Genomic DNA, 22,876 nt, shown 5'->3' with positions numbered 1-22,876 from the left:
CGGGGTTTAGAGAAGTACTTACTGGATAAAGTGTGTGCTTGTCCTTTTGATTAATAGGATGTCTTTCTCTATCTTCAAGTCTTTGCTCAGTTTCATAGCACCTGAAACAGTACCAATACAGACCAAATGTTACAAAGGAAAACACTAGGAATATGAAACTATCATATCCTCAAATGGTTTCTTTTGTGAAAATTTTCATACACCAAAAAAAAACTTGGAAAAACAAAATGCAACTGCAACATTTCTTTTTTTTTTTTACGTTCCTAGAAATTCCTAAGATTAATTTATTTATCAATATGTCATCTCTTTGTCAGCTATAAACAAAAATTAATGAAAAAACTAGGGACCCATTTGAGCTAAACCTACCCAGGGAAGGGTGCAGCAAAAAACTGAGCTTCTTCACATGATATACTTTTCTCATTATTTGGGTCTTTAAAGATGCTCTTATTGAACAGACTACTTTATACTATAATCTCGACCTTCACAGCATCAAATTTTTTAGGCACTTCAATCAATAAATATATTAGAGATACCTAGCTTTCACCAGTCACCACAAAGGGAAAAGAAAGGGGGGTTTTGGGGGGGGGGGGGGGGGATAAGGTTTCCCCACCGGAACCAAAAATTGCTCCATGAAGATCTCCCACCTAGACAGCAACTCCCCAACCCCGCCAGGGGGGTCTTTGTTTCTCTGCCAGCAAGATGGATTGTTGAGAAGGAGATCTATCTAATTCATGCCCACAAAGAGGCAAAATGGCACAACCACCACCAAATAACACTACATTTCCCAACTCACTTGTACTGGCGAAACACACCAATGATGAGCAAGTGGAGGTGTGTCATTCAATGAGTAGTACTGCAGACAGTGGCAGACCCAGGATTTTGCGCAAGCGGGTTCAATCTTAGAAGTACATAACTTTAGTCGTAAAATAGTAGTTGTCAAGTGGGTTCAAATAAAATATTTATACAAAATTTACACAGCTTTAATAGTAATTTATACATATACACAGTATTATTTTATGATGAAGCGGGTTCAGTTGAACCCGCTTGCCACCACGTGCGTCCGCCACTGACTGCAGACAGTAGAAGTTCAAGCCTCGTAAATGAGAAAACATATAGAATCTGGGAATGGAGTGCACAGCTACATTTCCAGAAAATTTGCGCTCGGGGTTCAAACTTAAAACTGAAAAACGTGCAGCACACAACTCCATTTCTGGAGTAATGGAGGAATGACAGAAAAAGCTAGTTGCTTTAAAAAATTTAAGGCCTCTGCCTTCCTTTATGTTTTGCTTCCTGCTTTGAACGTTATACAGTGTCTTTTCTAGCCTCGTATAGACGACGTAATACCTTTCTTCACATGAACTCTCTGGTTGGCTCTGAGATTGCATAAAATACTTAAAACTAATAAAGAAACACTTGGTAATTGCAGACTAGTGTCTGGTTTAAATCCCTTTCACCAAATCAACGATGCAGTTGGCATTAAACAAAGACTTAAATTTATTCGGCGTGTGCGTGGAGAAAAAACAAAACAGTACATCATCTACAACTGAGAAAACTTTTTACGAATCCACATTCAAGGTTGCAACGAGCATAAACAACCAGAGAACTTTTACAACTCTAAGCATATAGAGATAAGATCCATACTTGTCACAGAGCTGAAAGTTCTTGCATTGCTTGCACTCCCAACGATTTCCAGATACCATTAGTACGCAGCAATGGGTGCATGCGTGCTGTAAATGAACCATAATAAAATCCTCCTTCATTGGAGAAATTGTCTCGCCGAGCTGTGGCAAGTAAAAAAGTGGACAGAGTTAAAAGTGCAGATGCAGTTCAGCTTTCATAACAAAGAATAAAAATAAAGCGAAACAGAAACAAAACATCACATTAAGATGAAAAACAAGTGCAACAATTTTTTTTCCTGATAAAGGGGGTATCCAGACCACCATGTGTGCACACTCGACTATTCCACCAGGTGCCTGCTACCTCCCACTGTCACAGGCACCGCGTAACTCCTGTCCATCAAAGCTTAGAGGCAGATAGGAAAAGGTCACCTAGCTTTCTATCCCTGCTGGGTTCTGAATCCTGCTATCCCATGAATTTCGCCTACTTCATTAACCATTAGGCACACCTTTGGATGCAGAAACGAGTGCCAAATTCACTCTAAAGCGTAATACTTAATCATAGTTTCATTGCTCGGGAGTTGCAAGCCACAACTCCCATAATAACAGCAAATCAATCAACCAAATAGCCAATATATAGAAAGCAGAAGGCAAATGAGTAAACAAAGATGCTTAGCAATTAAAATTACTTTGTGCATTAGAAGCAGATCCTTAGATACATTCCCAGACAAGTCAGATTGACCAGATGCTTTTAGAGCTCTTTTTGTTATGGTCTTCTTTATAGTTCCCTTCTTATGCTGCTTTCTCCCATCCTCTTCTTGCTGAAGTTGATAAATCATATCCTCTGCAGCACCAGGCCAGTAGTCCCCATCAAAATAAGGCAGACGAGCTGCAGTAACTTTAGCCTTACATTCTCCCGTGGATATAAAGAAATGGTCGTATAAATTAGTGAGATCAACAACTATATTTTCCTTCTTAGCTTTTCTTAGCATTGATAAATACCTGAAATATGAGAAACACTAGTTTAATCAATGTAACAAGAATGAGGAAAAAAATTCATATTACAGCAATATGTAATCTATATGGAAAAAATTATTAAGCTCACCACTCTCTGAGTTTGTCAGATTTTGGGGTCTTCTGAATTTCGGGGTGGCAATATAATATATAATCTTCACCCTTCAATGGAGGACACGCCCAAATATAACAACTCGTGAAACCACGCTTTTTGCAATATTCTAGATATCCAATCTGAGTGAAATCAAATATATTAATATACAACAAATATCTAGAATCAACATTGGAATTGATGTGAAGAAAGATTACCAAAATTTCATGGTACACAAATGTGCGGAGAGCCTCTCCAGTCACTGCTCTGATCTCTGGCCTGAAATATTTAACAGAATCTAGATACGAGAGATAAACACGGCGATGATTTGGCTGTAGGCATTCAGATCCAAATTCCTGAACATACATGCCAAAGAGGCACACTTCTACACCTTCAATTCTCTGAAATAACAATAACACCTGGAGAATGCAACTTTTCAGTCCATAACTCAAACAATTATCGCCAAATTGCAAGTGAAATGGAAAAGACAGACTCCTATCTGAGGATAATGCCAGAATTAAACATATAGAGACATAACAATGTCTGAACATTATCTGGCATTTCATTAATCGGTAAACAATCGTATTTCAGAAACAACCCTTTGAAACTTGGCCTCCCACAATCATAGTATGATCAAAACTTTTATGGATGTCAAACGTCCTCCAAAGAAGGTAGAACACCTTCTTTGCAAGGGACAACGGAGGAGATTAAAGAAAGTAAAGTTGAAGGCTATTCAAGATCCGGAGGAAACTTTTGAGACAATATTTCGGGTCATGGAAGATGAAATGAATGAATATGATATAGAGAGGACCATGATGCCATCACCTTTTGCGCGTGAAAAGTTTTTTCTAATGGCACACCAGCCCTTATCTCTACAACAACAACGACCCAATAAAGCCCCACAAGTGAGGTCTGGGGAGGGGAGTGTGTACGCAGAACTTGAGGGGTAGAGAAGCTGTTTCCGATAGACCCTCGGCTCAAGAAGACGAAAAGAGACACAATATATCAGTATCATCAACAAAAACCATAGAAATAATAACATCACAAGAACCAGTAAATAGATGGAAAGCAAACAATAACCAGTAAACAAGGCCTGATACTATGAAAACGGAAGAGTAGTGTGAACACAACATTGACCACTAACCGTCTAAGACAATATCCTATCAGACTAGCCTCACACTGGTACGAGTTAGAAATATGCTCAACTACTTAAAATAACCAGCCCTTATCTCAATATATCTAAACTTGTTTTCTTTTTATTACTCAATGGAACGAGGATCATGCTCCTATACGACTTCTATGCAGTGACTGGGAAAGGTTGTTGGGAGCTGATCCTATTTCAAGTTTGAAAAATGGTTGTTGGGCGCTGAGGGATAATGTTTGGTGGAATTCCTTTGGGATAACTGGAACACCAGATTATGTACCGCCAAAAAAATTACAACTTCTGAAAGGAAGGCTGAGGAAATGGAACAAAAGCAACTATGGAAGTCTGGAAAATATAAAAAACGAACTTCTTGCACAAGTTGCAGTTGGATAGTGCACTGCAAAATGATAATATTCAGGAGTAAGAATTGTTGGTCCGGGCTAATTTACAAATGGAAGTAGAGGAAATTGCCAATACGAAGAGATTGCTTGGAGACAAAGATCGAGAAATGTGTGGTTGACGCAAGGGATAGAATACGAAGTTCTTTCACAAGGTGACCAATGTTAATAAGAAATAAAATTACATTGGGAGATTGGAAGTCAATGGAGTCTTGAAGGACGAAACAGAGGAGATCAACAACAACAACAACAATGACCCAGTAAAATTCTACTAGTGGGGTCTAGGGAGGGTGGTGTGTACGCAGACCTTACCCCTATCCCGAGGGAGTAGAGAGGCCGTTTCCGAAAGACGAAACAGAGGAGATCAACAACAACAACAACAATGACCCAGTAAAATTCTACTAGTGGGGTCTAGGGAGGGTAGTGTGTACGCAGACCTTACCCCAGGCGAAACTCTCGGTCGTAGTTTGGCGACCTATCTTCAGTAGGGGCCTTTAGTCTTTTGATTAGAGTAGGGGTCGCGAGTCGGACCAATCTGCGAATCGAGCGAGCTCCCCTTGCATGCAATGATGTGGTGGTAAACCTCTCATTCTAATTCAGTGCTCTCCGAACCGTGCGGGAAGGTTTCCCATCACACGGCTCACCAACTTGATCTTCCGCGGGAACCGTATGTCCGAACAGGCCTGGAAAAAAAGGTAAGGTCTCGCTTTCCTTTGCCACTCAAGTGTACGGCATCTGCCGTGCTTAGGCCCCTTCTTCCCTTACCTAATGAAAGAGTCCACCGCCTGCCTTAGTAGTCTCAAATAAGGCGTGCAGGCCTGCCCCTTTAGTAGGTGATTCACTACCGAAGCGAAGAAAAGGCTGGATCAGCTCAAACAAAGAAGAGTCTGGTCCGGTCTGAATTCAGGCACGGCCCGCCCGTCTGCTGCTAGGTCCGGAAATGGCGCCGGGCGAGGGCTCCTCTTAGAAAGAAAAGAACTTAAATAAAAATACTTAATAGCTCCTTTGCCCTATGCCTTTAGTCTGCTTTGAATGATCCTTTCACTCTTCGAAGGTGAGCGAAGTACTTCGAGGGATTATATGGAAGGAACCTCTGCTAAGAATGGAATGCATTGATTTGGGGCACTTCTTCTCCTTATTTAGCTTTCAAGTGGGAGAGGACTTCCATAGAGTCATTTATGTTAACCCCTGCTTTGTGGTACTATCTCAGTCTGCTACTTTCTCTCTTCCCTAGCGCTCTTTTTTTTTTACTTTTTTCAAAGGGCAATGAAGGCGAGAGAGTACCAAATGCTGACGGTGACGAAGGTTACCGACTTTTGGTGGACGCGGAGCCAACGAGTTCAGTCGAAGAGCGTAACGAGTCTAAGGTTACAGAAGCCTTCGCCATAAGGAGCAGAGCAACTGGCGTAAAAAGAAGGGATAGGGGCCATACTACATAGCCTCCTTTTCGTACGAAATTTCCTAATTTTTCACTCTTATTACATTCAATTCAGTTTGAGATGAAAGGACATCAGATAGTCTCATTCAAACAAAAGAGAGATACGGAAAGGTTGAAAAGCAGGGGATAGGACGCTCATTCATTAAGAGCTCTTGTCGGTAAAGTAGATCTAGATCGAGGGAGAGAATTGGCTTCTCGAGAATCCGTACAAGTGCTGCATACAAGTTCCGGCCAGGATGATTGAGAAAGATTCAACCAATTTGAACCGCTCACATCACAATAGTAGTAGCGTAAAGGCCGTAAGTCGGGGGGCAATAGAAGCTCTTAATGCAATATCTGGTGGTGAAGACATTCCCGCTGCTACAATTGGAGTTGACGGTCCTAGTTCTGTTACAGTAAGAGCTGTTGCTGCTATTCGTTTTTTGGCGCTGTCCCGACACTGATGAGCATCACTTAGGCGTTTTATCAATTTCTTTCCATTTGTATCTGTTGAAAATTCCAATAAATTCCAATTCAATTTAAGTAGAAAATTCTCTTTCTTCCTCCGTTCGTTCTTGCGGGAAGAAGGACAAACCGGGCCCCTAGTGGTCCTTATCTTATCACGCCAGATAGATAAATAAGAAAAGGCTTAGCATATCCTATATAGATAGAAAGAGAATGGAAAAAGCTCGTGACACAAGAAGGGCAGGAACCTTAATACCTGAGGAAAGAGATAGAAATGGATTACTTGCTTCTCCAAAGGCCCCACGCGGTTAACGCCAATAAGAAAGGATGGTGTTTTTAGGTAACAAACCACGCCAAACCTATTTTTCCGAATCTTGAAAGATGAAAATAGAGGGAATTTTTTGAAGCCATTCCCATTCCCACACACCAATACCAACCAGGGCCGCTACCCACTTCTACTAAGGCTGAGCTTAATAGGAGTAAAGGGAAAAGCCCTATATATCTTATTAGTCAAGCCTAAAGGCCCTTTACTAATATAATAGAAGGTAAGACCGGCTTTCGCGCAGCTCTTCGAACCTTTTGGTATGTATTGCCCCCTAACTATAGATCAGATCTCGATTTCTATTGCGACAGAGGGAGGTATCATAATAGAGTGGTTTGGAATTCGACCTCCCCTTATACGCTCTAAAAAGGGGTCATGGACTCCTTTTTCTTTTAGCTACCGGCCCAAACAAAAGAGATTAGCCTCTTGATCGATCGATTGATTGCCTCTCTATGGGGGCCCCTTTTTTTAGACTAGTTTGCTGCTAGGAGTCCCTAGAGTCGAATTAATAATCAATAGAAGTCCCAATAGAAGTTTAGACATGATTTGAACGACCTCTAAAAAGGGTTCTACGGCCTGTAGAAGTTCATTAAACATGATGGTTTGGTTCATTCTTTGACTGCTCTGCTCCCCCCAAACAAAAAGAGAGACTTTTTTAGATATATGTAGTTGCTTGGTTGTTGACCAAGGAAAAACACGCCTAATCTCTCTTCACGGTACCGGGAAGAAAAGAAATACGACAACAACTAAGTCAGAAAAAATTGATTCTTAAATTTACCCTCCTTCAGCTAGGACAGGAACGAAAAATGAGATGTTGCTTAAAACTTCCTAGCAGTTAAATCTCAGGATGCTTGCAGCTCAACTATATTAATCTCATCAAGCCATAAGGCGTAGGGCCTTGTATTCGAATAGAAACATCAATCTTTCATCTAAAGCGGCAACTCTGTCCTCGACTTCCTCCCGGGTAAGATGAAGAACAGCCAGATACTGGAATTGGAGTAGAATCAATGGGTGTTGGATGATCAGCCTACGATAAGAAAATGCTATTTCGTCTAAGGGATTTACTCATGCTTCTCCCGAGTAATCTCAATACCTTAGTCCTACCACGGACGGGTATACATTTCATCCATATCGCCGGCCTCACATGGACAGTCATTCCAGGTCCACGCATGTTGAAGATAGTTGTTATAAAATTAATAGAACCTAAAATGGATGAAACACCAGATAGATGAAGACTAGAAATTGCTAAATCAACTGCTCCTCCAGAATGGCTGGTAATGGAAGAACTTTTCAAACTAGTTGATAGTTGTTCCCTGGTTGCACCCCACAATGGGTTCTAATTTACTAAATCACATGTTTCTGTTTTCGGAACATCACATGTAGAGTTTTTTGGGGGAGAATCACTCGGCGCGGGGCCTCCCGTGTGAGGTCAGGTGATGGTCAACAACTCAGGCAGGAAATGCTGAAAAGCGGCTGACGATGCAAGAGCTCTTTTCCCCTTATACGCTCTAAAAAAAGGGTGCCGATAGATTCACTACTTCAGCGCCGTTATCGGACATTGCAGGCTGAGCATCTATTTCTCGTGTATCGTTCCACACCGAGAAGAAAATGGAATAAACAATCAAGACCTGGCTCAAGGCTAACCCCTCCACACTCAGGGTCAGGAACGGGAAAAGGAGAAGTCCATTAAGTCCGTTTTCCGCTAAAGGCAGCATGAGCTCCATTCAGAAAGAACATTATTTCGCGGATTCTTGCCATCACTGCTGGAAAACAAATTTTTCTGTAGGCATCCATCGGGTCCGAGATTAAGGTTTCCCATCACACGGCTCACCAACTTGATCTTCCGCGGGAACCGTATGTCCGAACAGGCCTGGAAAAAAAGCGCACTAGCTTCCTCGGCGACTAATGCCCTTCTGCTGGTCTTTCGTCCATTGCCTATGGTCTTTGGTAAGTAGTCTATAGTTCACTTTCGTCTATGGCCTGCCCCGCTCTCTCTTCAACTTAGTTATTAGTACTTCGGAGTGGTGCAGACTCTCCTGCTTGGCTTTGGAAATGAACGGAGAAGTGGTGGAACGTGCGGAACCACATATTGGATTACTCCAGTGCGGCAATCCCGAGGGAGTAGAGAGGCCGTTTCCGAAAGACTCTTGGCTCAAGAAGACATTTTGGGGAGGGTAGTGTGTACGCAGACCTTACCCCTACGAAACAGAGGAGATCAAGGACATTTTGGAGCTCTACTAAAGCTTATATTATTTTTATAGAACGGCTTTATATCAGGTATAGTTGGTTAGGATGAAGCCTTAGTAGATATAGCAAGTGTGCCGGGGATGCGGCTCGGGTATACCGGCTGGTTCTATGAAGTAAATGCCTCCTACATGGGAAACAAACAAAAAGCAATTCTCATTTGTTTTTGCACTGCCAAGTTACTGCCCAACTGTGGCAGCTTTTCCTGAATATTACTGGTCCGCATTTGGCCATCTTTTCAAATGGTAAAGGTATTATTTGAAGGTATCATGGCATAGAAAGGTACAGGACTCGAGAAAGACCAGAAGTTACTATACTAAGACAAATATGCAACTACTTCCTTCCTCATAACAATTCTAAAAAATCCATATACTGATCCATACTTCCAATATGTCTCCTCTTACACGAGAAAGAAAGTAAGCAAACACTTATTCTTAATTCTAGAAATATGGCTTTTTGTCCTTCAAAACAAGCTTTACTCCTCTCCAGCCATAGTGTCCAAAGGATGCCAGAGGGATAATGATCCAGACCTGTTTCAGGTCTTTCTGAATTTCCTGCCCCTGCCAGCATTCTAGCAAATCCCTTATGCTCTTAGGCACTGGTCTGCATTGGGTCATGCCTATTCAACGACTGAGTTGCTAAGATGCTCAAAAAGATTTAGGCGACGAAAGAACAAGCATAGGTGGTGGAACATGGGACCTGCATATATTTGGTGGACTATTTGGACAGAAAGAAACAGTAGCTGTTCTGATGACTTCACTGATTCTGCCGTTAACATAAAGTCTAAATGTATACTTTTGTTTTTCTCATGGTGTAGATCAAAATGTGTAAATGATGTTGAAATAGTTTTAAGATGTTAGAGGCCCTAAAAGACTAGGAGATTAGACTAAAACGGGCATGCTTTGCTATTTTTGCTTCTTTAAATAGTGAACACCTGCAACATCCTTCGTGCTTGTTTTTATCTATAAATTACCTTACCTTTACAAAAAAAAAGTTATTCAGATCCTCCTGCAATTAATTCTCAGTAAAATAGTGCCTGATAAAGATCTAGTTCTAACATAAAAAACATTTTCTTTATTGAGATGGAAAAAAAAGAAACTAACATGACATTCATTCAAATCATTAAACCCAAATTTGACGTTAAATGACTCTGCATGAAGGTACCTTTGATTTATATGGAAACTCCAGCGGATAGTTCTCTTCCTGAAATATCTCAAGAAACCGTGGTTTCACTTCTAACTTTTTGTCCACTGATGACACAATTCTTACAACAAGTCCTTCCGCTCCAGGAACCTGGAAACCAGTATAAGCAGGAGCTAAGATAGGAAGGCACAAGCGAACTTGCTAACACCACTACGAATCACTAAATGAAGAGACAGAAGTTACAAAAATTAAAGATGATATTTTTCCCAAGAAGAAAGGAGCATTGACGGAAAAAAGGCTGATGACAGTGACCTGTTCACTAATTAGCTAAAACCCATAAGCTACAGACAAATGCAAATTCACTTCCAAACATCTCCAACCGCTTATAACCGTAGATCGGGATCCTAGAACTTTAATTTCTAGTCTTTTCCTCTAGAAGGCTGGATCTAATCAATATTCTGGACGATAACAACAATATCGGTTGAAAGTAACAAATGCAGCATCCACAGAACAGAGCAAGCCTTGATTTGTGGATGTCTGGACCTATTAGTTCTTATAGGTTCCGACTGCCCTCCTTGTATATACTTTGGACTCAAGAGTGGCTGTTCATTCAGTTATATCAGTTTTCAAATGTTATTCGTTTTAGTGTCTGAACTTCGGTTTATAATTTCAAAAAGTGAGGCCAACCGAATTCGACTACCGCTCAGTTACAACTTAAGTTGGGACAATTTGAATGGGCCAATTTCTTTTTTCTTAAGCTCTTTTTCTTGTCCATTTCAACTTTTCTTCTTTCTTGAGATTTTCCAACACAATCCTACGTTTGCTTTTAATCTAAAATTCTTAAGATTTGAATATCACCTCTCTCCCAGTAATTGATTGACTGAAATGACCTCCTACACATGAAGGAGTACAAATGAAACAAGTTGAAAAGGAAAGACAGCCAAGATTACAAGCAAGCAAAAAACATATCAGAAGAAAGATCAGCAACTTGAAGGGGAGTAAGAGAAAATCTGAGCATCCAAAATTCAAAACATTACATGTTCTGTTTTTTTCATTTTAAAAAAACATGTAACCCAATTTTGGGTTCACATGTGGATTTTAATGCGACTTACCAGAGCAAGAATGAGCTTACCCAAGACAGCCTAATACCATGCGAAAGAATGTGCTTCCACTACAAAATCTTAGGGAATGGATGGAGTAGCCCAAAACCTTTATAAACCCCTTAGGAAGCCCTTACACAGCACATGTTCAGACAACTCTGTAACTCAACAGGGGAAAAGGAAAAAGGAAAAGGAAAAGGGAAGAGAGAGAGAGAGAGAGAGAGAGAGAGAGAGAGAGAGAGAGAGAAACCAAATGATAAATTAAAGGAGTTAAGCTCCAAAGCAAAGGCCTTAAGCCCTTTCCACTGCGCAAGTCATAGTCTACTAGGGATTTTAATCTTCTCTTTTTTGTGGGATCACTGCCATGGGGTTTTGAAACTTAAAGATATTACTATAAAGATATCAATAGCAAAGTAAAGATCCATCACAAATTTCAAAACCAAGCACATCTAGAAACATGTAGTAACACAAGAGAGAGAAGCATAACTGGAGATCACTAAGGAGCCCGTTGGAGGAGGGTGCTTAAAGCTGCATTTAGCTATGTTGTCAAGCACGGGCGAGAGTAAAAGGAGCTGGGAAGATGAGTGAGAGAGTGAAGACAGACATAAGTTAAATAGCGAGGGTTGATAACGTGGGCACTGGACTACTATTGAGGGAGATCTAAGGGGAAGGAACACAAAAATGTGTACAAATATACTCACACACATATATATTCCTCTTCTATTTTTTAATCAAATTCGACCCTTTTTATGAAATATACATTCTTTTTTTATTTTTTAAGAGTCACTTACTTCGGTCAATTTCCAGTACAAAATATCAAAAAGCAAACCAGTTTATCAAATAATAATTTCGAAATTACAGGAAAAAGCAGAAAAACCAACAAGCCAAGCCATTTAAACTGAACTCAACAGTTAGGTATTGTTTTCTCCAATGGAATAGTGTACACACCTAATCTTCATCTATTAGGACACTACAAGAGTGATGGAGAATCAATCTGGATTTTTTCCCTTTAGATTTACAGTAGAAGATTGATGGAAATTTACTGCAAGGAGCAGAAAGATCTAAGCATGGTGTTCTTTGACCTCTAGAAAGCATGTGATAGAGTACCAAAAAAGGTACAACAACAACAACAACCCAGTAAAATCCCACTAGTGGGGTCTGGGGAGGGTAGTGTGTACGCAGACCTTATCCCTACCCCAAAAAAGGTACTTCGGTGGATGTTGGAGGAGAAAGAAATTTCAAGTCAAATATATGATAGTAGTAGCAAATACAAAGGAGTTACCCATAACCGTGCATGCCGTTTGATGATACTGCTACTTGACAATAACCGCGCCTGTGTCAACCAAAAGCTTGAACTATGGAGAAGCACTCAAGAGAGTAATGGTTTTAGGATAAAGTAAAAGTAAGATTGAATATGTGCACTGCGAGTTTAGCCTTCATAAGAAGACTGAAGTGAGATTAGACGGGGTTGTGGTAATTAAATGCAAACAATTTAGATATCTAGGCTCTTAGTTCCCAGAGAATGGAAGGATAGACAAGGATGTTACACATGGAATTAAAATCGAATGATTGAAATGGATAAGTGCTACCAGAGTGTTATATGATAAGGATGCCTATCAAAGTGAAAGGTGAGTTTTATAAAACAGTTATACGCCAAGAAATTTATATGGGAGTGAATGTAAGGGTGTTAAAGTCCACACATCCACAGTATCAGTGTTCCCGAGATGCTCCCGAGATGCCAGATGCAAATACTAAGATGAATGTATATACAAGATTAGATGAGACTAAACATGACACATCCGCCAGAAAGTGCAAGAAGCACTTAAAAAGGATGAACTGACACAATGTTGCTTAGGATTGATTTGGTCATGTCCTGCATCGACCTCCAAATGTGTTGATTTGTAAGTGTGAACCGTGATGAGTGAAGGTGTATAAGAGGACGAACTAGACCTAAAACCACACAGAAAAGTCGTCTAAAGACCTAACATCTCTTGGAATCCAATCAAACCTGGCGAAAGATAGAGTACAATGGAAGAAAAGATCAATACAAGCGATACCAACTAGATGGAAATGTGTTTTAGCCATGTTAGTGCGTTTATTTTAGATCTAATGCTCTCGAAGATTCAATTTTAATAAAGTAATAAGATTTTACTGAATCTTTGGGCATGCTTTCTAAAACTAAGTGTCTTTTAGCCCCCATCACAGATTTTATGCCATTATAAAATATAGAGAAATTCTAATACTTTTTATTTTTATTTTGCATGATGTTGGGTTGAGATTAATTAAATAGACAAAGATTGTCAGTGAGGATTCATATAACCTTGTTTAGGACTGAGGCGAAATGGTAGTTGTTGTTGTTTACTGATCAGAGAAATCAAGTCTCAATGCATTAATCATTGAAATTGGCCTGATAAATTACCTCATCATAACCTCTTCCTTCACGCATTGCTCTTTCTTGCCTTTCCCACTCCAACCGGCTAGCTAATCGTTGCTCAATATGATCACTGAGAATTGTTCGAGGCAGATCTTTTGCTCCAAGAACAGCACTTTGTGGTAAGGGTGTGCGCTCACCTCTTTCAACCTCTGCTATGTAGCAATTGGGACAGGTATACTCAGCTTGCCCACCATCATTCCTTCTACCATTAAATAAAGCACAAATCTGATGTTGCCAAGCTTCACACTTGTCACACTGCACCCACTGCACAAAGCAGTGACCTCTGATTTGATCAGACCAATAAAATTTATTGTTTTGGCAATTAAGACCAAAAAAAATTTAAAATTAGAAGAAACAACACATGTTATTGACAGAAAGCATGGACCATACAAGTCTCCACGCCCCATTTCTACAGCAAAAGAGATACTATATTTGTCAAATAAAATGCATAGAGTAAATACCCATTCTTCAGTTTCCTCATCATTTCTCTTTTTCTCCATCCTCGCTTTTGGAATGGTGGTTCCATCAACAACAATGGTGTCTCCACGGGCCTCATTATAGCATGGAATGCAGAAGTAGTGCCGTGTATCACCAGCTCCAATGGTATAATACATCGCATTACGTTTAAGACGAGCACCACATGGAGTACAATATATGGGTGGAGGTTCAAAAGTTAGCTTCTCAACTGCACATAACTGACAAGAATTTTCACTCATAGAATGCTCCATTGCTTGATTTTTTTCTGCTTTCGCTTTGCTCTGTCAAACAAATAGAACAGAATTTCATCCATGGAAGGAGTTTACTCATGCAGATTAGAAATGAAACCAAACATGTCACTGGAATAAAGACCGTAGAGGGCAACAAATCAGCTACTTGTCAAACCACACACATAAGACTAATAGGAAAAAGACGAGTATTAACAGTTTTATAAAGTCTACATAACATGGTAGAAGGCGTACATGAAAGAAGTTAGAATAGTACAATTCCTGTAAATAGCATAGCACTTCATTATCATCAACAACTCAAAGATAAACCTTCCTTGACAACAAGATATGTCTAACAGATTTGATTAGCCACTCACTGACTAGATGGAAAATTAAGATACATAATATAACTTCCCAAATTACCCATTGTTCTTGATTTCAACTTCAGCTAGAGTACAACAAGTTCTTGAATTGCATCTCGAGACTAATTCACCGGGTACCTGCTATCTCCCTCCAGCACAAGTACCACATAACTTTGTCCCCAAAGCCTTAGACATATGGAAAGGAACCGTTTCTGCTTCTGCTAGTATTTGAAACATGGTTCATTCCAGCTTCAATGACCCCAGGTGACACAATTGAGACCAGGACAACAAATATATATGACCCGACCAACAGTTAAAACAGAAAATGCACGCTCTTGACATTGGAAAAATCATTTCAGCCCAATGCAATACAAACTCAATTCAAAGTATGCCCTTATAACTTTAGCATACTTGGTCAAGGTGTAGAACCGCTAAAGAGTAAGGAATTTCTCAAAACATGCCCTCTATTTAATCCTTTAAGCAACTCTGGCCACTTCTTCAGGTTACCGAACATCCGTTTTTTTTTAACTAACCGGTTATCGAGTTCTTATCTAGAAAAGGAAAAGAAAAAGTAAATCAACCCATATTTAAATGGCATGTTCTTTAGCAATCAACTGCAAATTTCCAAATGCAAATAAGTATGTCGGGCAACAAAGCGTGAGCAAAACAATCCCAAGTTAGGAAAACCATATTTGACAGACCTGGCCTATCCATTGTCTCAGACCTTTAATGTGTTCCCGGACTTGCACTGGGGTGAAAAGTTCCATCATTGAGACACCCTTTATTTTAGGCTTCCCAGATTTGGATCCACTCGTACTTTCAGAAGGCGCTGATGTATTATCCTGTTTAGGCTGATCTATGTCCTTGTCAGCATTAACATTTTCCTGCTTCACAAGACAAGCTGGAGTACTTGATGCAACAGAATCACCAGCAAGCCTTTGAGTGTATGTATCATCCAAACTATCCTTTGCTATACCAGTACTACCAGGGTTAACTTGCACAGCATTTGCAAGAGTTTCACTCTTTACTTCAGTGTCTGCAGTCTTCATTGCCACAGCATCATTCTGTTCAACAAGCTGAGCATTTTGTAAAACATTAGACTCACCGGCCGAAACTGGCACAAGATTTTCAGATTCCAAGACAAGAGGTTGAGAAGATGGCTCTATTTTCATGCGTTTAAGAGAAGGCTGCAAATCTTCTGGAGTTTCAAATGCCAATGGACTCGTCTTGGCAGTGAACTTAGAAGCAGTTTCAACAGCATCATAGGTTCTACAAGTACCATTGAGAGAATTTGCCATATCAGACATATAGCCAGGACGAGCACACACTTTTTGATGTGCCTGTAGAAATTTCTTAACAGGAATGCAAACGGGACAGTTTTCATTCTTGCAATGCTTATGGTGATTTATTAAAACCTTTGTTTCAGGGCACCGAGGATATGGGCAATCAAATTTAATGCATCTTTCCATATGCCTCAATAGTTTTTGTGCATGTATGCAATTGTTTTCAGGACATTTTCCTTCAGGAGCAGAACATCGACGTGCATGAATCAAAAACAACAGCCACCTCTTCTGATTAAGATACTGTCGTTCCCGAGGAACGTTACCAGATCTGCATATCGTACTGCTTGAATTATTGGTTTCAACTGCTCTATTAGTAACAGATTGACTGGCCAAAGACCCCTCTGTAGATAAATTATTGGGCTGAGCTTCCTCTTGTGTGGAAGTTCTCTGACACAATTCCTCTTGTGCATTCGGTTCAAAGAAGCTACCTGGTATCTGAGACCCATCATGAGACTTGGGATACCATTGACCCTGCAATGCTGCATCAGAATAAACTCTATCAGAGTGACAGCTTAAACGAAGAAGCAATAAGCTGGTTTGGATGCAACGTCGTTGTGTTGGACTGAAGATTGAGAAAGTGATGAACAGATATCCTGCGGACTAAATAAAGGAGAAACAACTGATTACCTTTAGATTGGTCTCCAACAGTATTCTGTTGAAACTGATTTTGCATATCAGAAAACTGAAATTGCTCGGCAGAGATCTGTGAGCGCTGGGCATCATCATGATTTTCAGGTTCAGATTTTACTTGAGTACCAGGATTAGATGGCAGCTGAGCTTGACCAAAAGCATTGCTCCTTAACAAAAGTTGTTGGTGCTGACTTTGTAGCTTCTGTTGGGTTAAATGTTGAGCAAATCGATGTTGATGATGTAATTGTTGATGCTGACGAGAAGATAAATGGTCATCTCCCAGATAATGCTGGGACTGAAAGTTCATCTTCTCCGATTGATCGACAGGTTGAACCTTTAGATTTGGCATCTGCTGAGAGGCAGTCAAGTTCGACTGATTGCTCATCAGAGTTGAGTTTGCTTTGGACATGGACTGTAGGACTACAGCAGTCGAGCTCTGATCGCCAATGACCGTCCCTGCAGAAGACACAGGAGCATACAAGTTTCCAGACACTGAAGTTTCACTGTTGCTAATACCATATCTATCACCTGTTATCAAAACAATGAAATAGCTCAGAATACTCAAAACAAGGAAAGTAGTATATTGCCGGAATTAGCTTAAAGGTATGTGTTGTGCTGAGGAGTTACCTTGCATTACTGGTCGTTGATGTTGATCAAAATGTTGAGATAACGACTTTGGAGAGTTTCCATACATGGTCGCTGATGTATAGCCCTCAGAGGCTCCAGGACCATTCAAATGCTGCAAATTATTCCCAATCATTCCAAGCCCCCCATTCAGAGGTGCAGTTGACTGTCCATAGGATCTATTCTGCAATCCTGACCTGATTCCACCACCCATATGGCTGCCAAGTGTATGCAGTATACGGCTGTTTTGACCAGAAATATGCTGCTTTTGTTGTAGTGGCTGTGACACAGTTGTGGAATCAACGCCAGAAAAGGCAGCACCACTATTAGATGATTCCAAATTGATGTAAGACGGTACACTGGTATTACTATTGGAATTATTACTATTACTAAACCCAGGAGTGGGAATCATTTGGCTTGTTATTCTTTCTCCACCCATGGATGGTACCAGGTTGTTCCCACTAGAATTGATCGAGAAATTGGATGTAGACTGTTGATATCCATTTGCCAAGGGGCCTGCAAGGATGAGTTCTGTTACACCAGAGTGAAGTAAATACCTTATAAATTTGGAAAACAGTAATGCTTAAAGTTACTATCAGCATAAATAAATGAAACACCATGTATACTGCCAGAGGGCAAATCGGTTGTCTGCACGAAGCTTCCAGAGTTAACTGCAGAGGATGGAATAGTACTTCCACCAGTCACGGAACTGTCGACAGATGATGTCCCAATAAGGGACGAATTCACACTTCGAGGCATGCCTGGAGTTGGTATCATTGTACCAATGGAGGTTGACAAATTAATCTTGGAAAATTGTTGGTTATGATTATTCATAGGAAGGCGTTTAAACAGGGCAAGTAATCGGTTTTCCAGAGTAGATAGATCCAGATACTCCTCCTAAACATATGAAAAAAGAAGAAGCTTCATTTGCAAAATGAATAGAATGACCTTTCATGATAGCACCATCTTGTACAACATAACAATATTATAATAAACAAAACTGAAACAACAATAAACCTTTGACGAAGCAGTCTTAAGCAAGCTCTCCTCCAGGCGTTTAACTAGATCTACAACCCTCTGTGGTTGCATCTCCTGGGCTTGCTGCTGCCGCCGCATGAAATACTCATAGCTGGAGAATAAAAAGGTTGTCAAGTTCGCATCAGCTATCATCAGAAAACTCAGCAGCAATGCAGAGGAATCAATTCCATACAAAAGACATTTAGCAAATAACTGGAAATTTTGGAAGAAGAATCATGAACAATGCAAAAACAAGAGCATCCTTTTGAAGAGAGTACATTACTGAGAATCTTAAAATAATGGGACACTAGGCTCATTTTAAACAATGTAACAGAATTCTTGAAAAGCACTCAAGCACCTCTTTATGTTCCACACCATTTCCCTGAATATTTATAGAGTTTACCTCCCAAAAGTCATAAATCAACGCATCAGAGTTCGTACCGAAGGGCAGATAACAAACCCCTCCACAAGTTTTTGTAGAAGCTAAACAACACCTCAAATACTCTCTCTCATCATCTTCTATTGTTGTCTTTAAATGTCAACTGGATACTCTAGCATTTCGAAGTTGAGGTCCTTTCTAGAATCCTAACCAGTAATACTTCTATAAAATTTCATCACTAAAACAGAACAATAGCTTGTTAAAACAACTTTCGAGAGAGTCAGTGCTTTAGGAGCAAAAGAATGGCAAGGAGCCCAGCAGATGAACAAATAGAAGAGTCTGACCAGATGACCAGAACAAATAAGTTTTGCCTCCTTAAAAATCTTTTCAAATAAGTTTGTACTGGAATAACTAGAAGAACAAAATATGCGTATCCAACCTCTAGTTATCAAATATGACCACCAAAGTGCTGCAGCAAGAAAATTCTTTCAGCATTGAAAAAAACTTAGTTATGAAAGAAAATGTGTTTAACTAATGTTAATAAGTTGGTCATTAGCAACGGTTCACCTCAGTCTGTCTACACAATCCAACTCCACATCCTTCTCTATAAGGACTAAGAAAGAAAGAAATTGCCTTAGGAAAATATTAATGGATGCTTAGATGTATAAAGTATCTTCCTTCTTATTTTAAAAAGAAATATAATATCTTCCTTTGTTAATTTTTAAATCAAATAAAAAAAACAAGAAATATAATATCTTACATCTTCCGTGAAATATATTTGCGAGCTTTCAAGAACTCAGACTCCAAGTTGGGCATAGTATGATGGACGCCTGGATTTTGCATCTGCATAGGAAAAGGATTTCCATTCTGCTGGGCTAGCCCAGGCAAAGAAGTGCCACTTTGATTTGGAACCTGCCCTGAAATCTGCCCCGACATACGCTGGAAATTCATCTCTTTCTTGTATCCTTCTAAATAAGGTATACTTCATAAAGTGGACTATCAGCACCCCGTCAAATGGGTGAGAATCCCATACTTCATTAGCTGCTTAATCAATTTTGTGAATATCGTGAAACCTGCAGTTGAAATAATAACCAAAGATAAATAAAAGGTTGGGTGTCTAATTTATCACGTAATCTAAAAGCATACAAGAGAAATTGCAATTTGAAAGAGGGAAATAGCAAAAACAGTAGCTCAACATGATGTCATTGAAAAAGAAAAAGAGAAAAAGTCAACTAAAGATTCTCATGTATATGAACAACAGGACAAGCACAGGAACAGCAATACATTCCCAGTGATGGGGACTCCAACTAACTTCCTCGCTAAACAACAGACTCTACACATGATTCAAATTCAAAAGAACAACAACATTGTATAAAATAAGCAACAACAGAAAAAAAAAATGAAAGACTACTAACTAATACAATACTTGACTCCGAATAAAAAACAGTGACTGCTCAAGTTGACAATTTCGAGGCAAAGGAGATACACAAGTCATATGACAATCAAGAAAAAGTGATACACAAGCCAAATTACCAAAAGTAAATTCTGATGAATGTGTAGGACAAGAGTGAGTCTTAGACACAAATATACATAATTTTCGAAACCAACTTTGTGTTTTGTTACTGAAATTTCTCTTACAAAAAAACAGAGTATGTTAGTTTGCTGTTAAAATCACAGTCTAAGGCACTGATATCATGTTTAAACAGCATTACATTAACCATATTTGATCAACATTTACGTTCACCATATCCAAGACGTAAAATGGTATAATCACTTATATCAGCCATGTGTACAATCAAGCAAGAGACTCTGAGGGAATGCTCTCTAAAGCTCAACTTCAATAAAGCCAAAAAAATTGGTGCATGATCAAGCCCCAATATCAGCTCAAGACTCAGGCTGAAATCAACTGCTCAACTAATTTCACCGACTCAACCTATGAGAGCTTCGCAATGTACAGCAGTTCCCAAACCCAGGTAAACAAGGAACATTGTAGTAAGTTAACAGCAATAAAGGGAAAGAACACTATGTGATTTCTTCTCATCTACCTAAGCAGAGTTACCTAGTACCTATGTTACTAGGAGGTCGCAGGTACCCGATATAATAGTCTATGATCAATACTCTGATCATGGCTTTAATAGAGCAAAATTGATATACAAAGATTCATATAGCAGACACCAACTATTTTAACCAAAATAGAAAATGGGAAATGGGAAAAAAGAAGCTCAACTAATCACAACTATGTTAACCAAATATAAAATGAAAAAAAAATAACAAAACTTTATACATAAACTAAGAAACATACCAAAAAACATAGCTTTCCTACCGAATTCAATGAGAGCATATAAAGCCCTAATTTTTAAAACATAGGAAGGAAAAAACCATTTTCATTGGAGAAATTGAAGAAAGCTGAATTCAAATACCTACATAAAACATTCCAGTTACATTTTGAATTTTGAATTTCTGAAAAAATATGACTTGAATCCCCCGAAATTACAGAAATTGCCGGTGGCAAAGAAGAATCGAAAAAGGTTTTTCTTTTTTTTTTTTTTGGGAGATTGAAGCAAGAGTTAACGTCGAACCTTGTGAGACCGATAGGGCGGGTAGTGGAGATATACGGCGGTGATCGGCGGTGAGAGGTTGGCGAGAAAGAGAAATTGAAAGTTCGCGAAACGATATACAGAAACAGGGGAAGGGATTTTGCACGGGAATGGGGAAAAGTTGCTGTTTGGAAGACTCGTGTGTGTGTAATTTAATTTGTTAGTAAATAACATTTTTGGAATTATTTTAGATGCATGTTTTTAACTTTTTTACTAATACAAGGTTTTTTCTATTCTTATAGGATACACTTGAATTATGGATGTAAATACCTTTAAAAAACCATGTATTATTAGTTACAGCCTTAAACTATTTGTGATCTTAATTAGCCTCCTCAGTTTGGCCTTTCGAGAACCATTACCCCCTCGGCGTTGATGTTGCAAAAAGTGTTGGTGCACTCGCCTACCACGTAGATTTTTCTGTATATGTGACATTTTTTTTTAAAAATAAAATATATTTTTACATTTTTAAGAATGTTACTTTTTCAAATAATTTTTTTTCGAATACAATTTATAATAAAATTTGGATAGAACTACATTATTTAGGCTAAATTATTTTATTTGGCTAAAAATAATAAAGTTTTAGTTAATCTTTTTTTTGAATTTGATCTGAAAATAAAGATTTATACAATTAAAATAAATAGTCAAGGCATCTAAAAAGTTACAAAAGATACGTAGTTTAAAATTAATTATTTTGGCTATAATTTTTTATGTAGCTCTAAATTACGGTTCTCTAAAAATATTTTTTTTTACAGATTTTAACTAAAACTTTATCATTTTTAGCCAAATAAAAAAATTTAGCCTAAATAATGTAGTTCTATCCAAGTTTTAATATAAATGGTATTCGAAAAAAATTATCTAAAAAGAAGTAACATACTTAAATTGATAAAAATATATTTTATTTTTCAAAAACTGCCACATATACAGAAAAATCCACGTGGCATGCGACTGCACGCACACTCTTTGCCATATCATCGTCCAGGGGGTAATGGCTCTCAAAAGGCCAAGTTGAGGAGAGTAAGTAAGACCACGAATAGTTTAAGGCTGTAACTAATAAACCGTGCCAAATTTAGGTGGGTTTTAAGGTATTTTGCCTAAATTCATTTAGTAAGAATATAAATTTTACTATAGAATTTATTCAATAAATTATCTTTTAACTAAAAGTAGTATAGAAATTGATGACAAATACACATAAAATGAGAAATAAAAGAATGTATTTATGTCATTATAGAATTACTAATTTTACACTATACTCTTTGTAACATGAGTAATGAATGTCACAAGTCAACTTCTCTCGGTCTTGCTCAATAAAAAATAAGTCTTCTCTTATCCCAAGTCTCTTGGTATGACCTATGTCTGTGGCAAAGCTTATCTCGTTTAGGTCTTTTCCCAGTGATACAGAGGCTTGGCTTTCAGTTGTACCATCTCTTATATGTTAAAGCTTAAAACTTAATTAGATATCTCACTTTTGATGCGCATATCATATGTTGTGTCTCGTGTAGGTCCACACTCGAGGTCGTCTCCATGCTTGTCTCTCACCTGGCACTGAGCATCACTCATGGGAGTACAATCCAATTCTCAAATTTTAAAACTTGCAGTGTGCCTACCCATGGCAAATGCGGCATTGTGTTGCTCGATTAAGGCAACTCCTAATCCCTTGGCTTATGTCACGTGCATCTGTATGCGCAAGTGAATCACTGTGTGCTCACAAGTCAACACACGAAGCTCAGAAGAATCATTCCCGAATATATAAAGTACAATCATCACTTATGTCAAGCATTTGACACTTTTGAGCATTCAATACCAAAGGCTAATGAATTTTTATAGAATTCGAT

General features: G+C 38.9%; 1 protein-coding gene across 3 annotated transcripts in view; it reads right to left on the bottom strand.

The window, feature by feature from the left end:
* Positions 1-21,180, bottom strand: part of LOC109217902 (histone acetyltransferase HAC1-like) — a 24,969-nt gene extending 3,789 nt beyond the window's left edge. Inside the window, exons 1-15 of one of the 3 annotated variants that reach the window (XM_019382197.1) lie at positions 20,868-21,180; positions 19,208-19,520; positions 18,069-18,180; positions 17,669-17,948; positions 17,055-17,567; positions 16,425-16,955; positions 15,156-16,276; positions 13,850-14,146; positions 13,374-13,652; positions 9,876-10,004; positions 2,940-3,140; positions 2,722-2,864; positions 2,306-2,618; positions 1,642-1,781; positions 23-101 (exon numbers count right to left, since the gene is read on the bottom strand). In XM_019382197.1, the coding sequence (XP_019237742.1) occupies positions 23-101; positions 1,642-1,781; positions 2,306-2,618; positions 2,722-2,864; positions 2,940-3,140; positions 9,876-10,004; positions 13,374-13,652; positions 13,850-14,146; positions 15,156-16,276; positions 16,425-16,955; positions 17,055-17,567; positions 17,669-17,948; positions 18,069-18,180; positions 19,208-19,398 (4,329 nt within the window). In that variant the 5' untranslated portion in view covers positions 19,399-19,520; positions 20,868-21,180. The remainder of the gene's footprint in view (positions 1-22; positions 102-1,641; positions 1,782-2,305; positions 2,619-2,721; positions 2,865-2,939; positions 3,141-9,875; positions 10,005-13,373; positions 13,653-13,849; positions 14,147-15,155; positions 16,277-16,424; positions 16,956-17,054; positions 17,568-17,668; positions 17,949-18,068; positions 18,181-19,207; positions 19,521-20,867) is intronic. The other 2 variants (XM_019382196.1, XM_019382195.1) reach the window with 2 other exon arrangements.
* Positions 21,181-22,876: the final 1,696 nt, after the last annotated feature.

This window comes from Nicotiana attenuata, unplaced genomic scaffold, assembly GCF_001879085.1.
Source record: "Nicotiana attenuata strain UT unplaced genomic scaffold, NIATTr2, whole genome shotgun sequence".
Taxonomy (NCBI): Eukaryota; Viridiplantae; Streptophyta; class Magnoliopsida; order Solanales; family Solanaceae; genus Nicotiana; species Nicotiana attenuata.
Note: the sequence above shows the minus strand (reverse complement) of the source record. Positions and strands in the feature narration are given on the sequence as shown.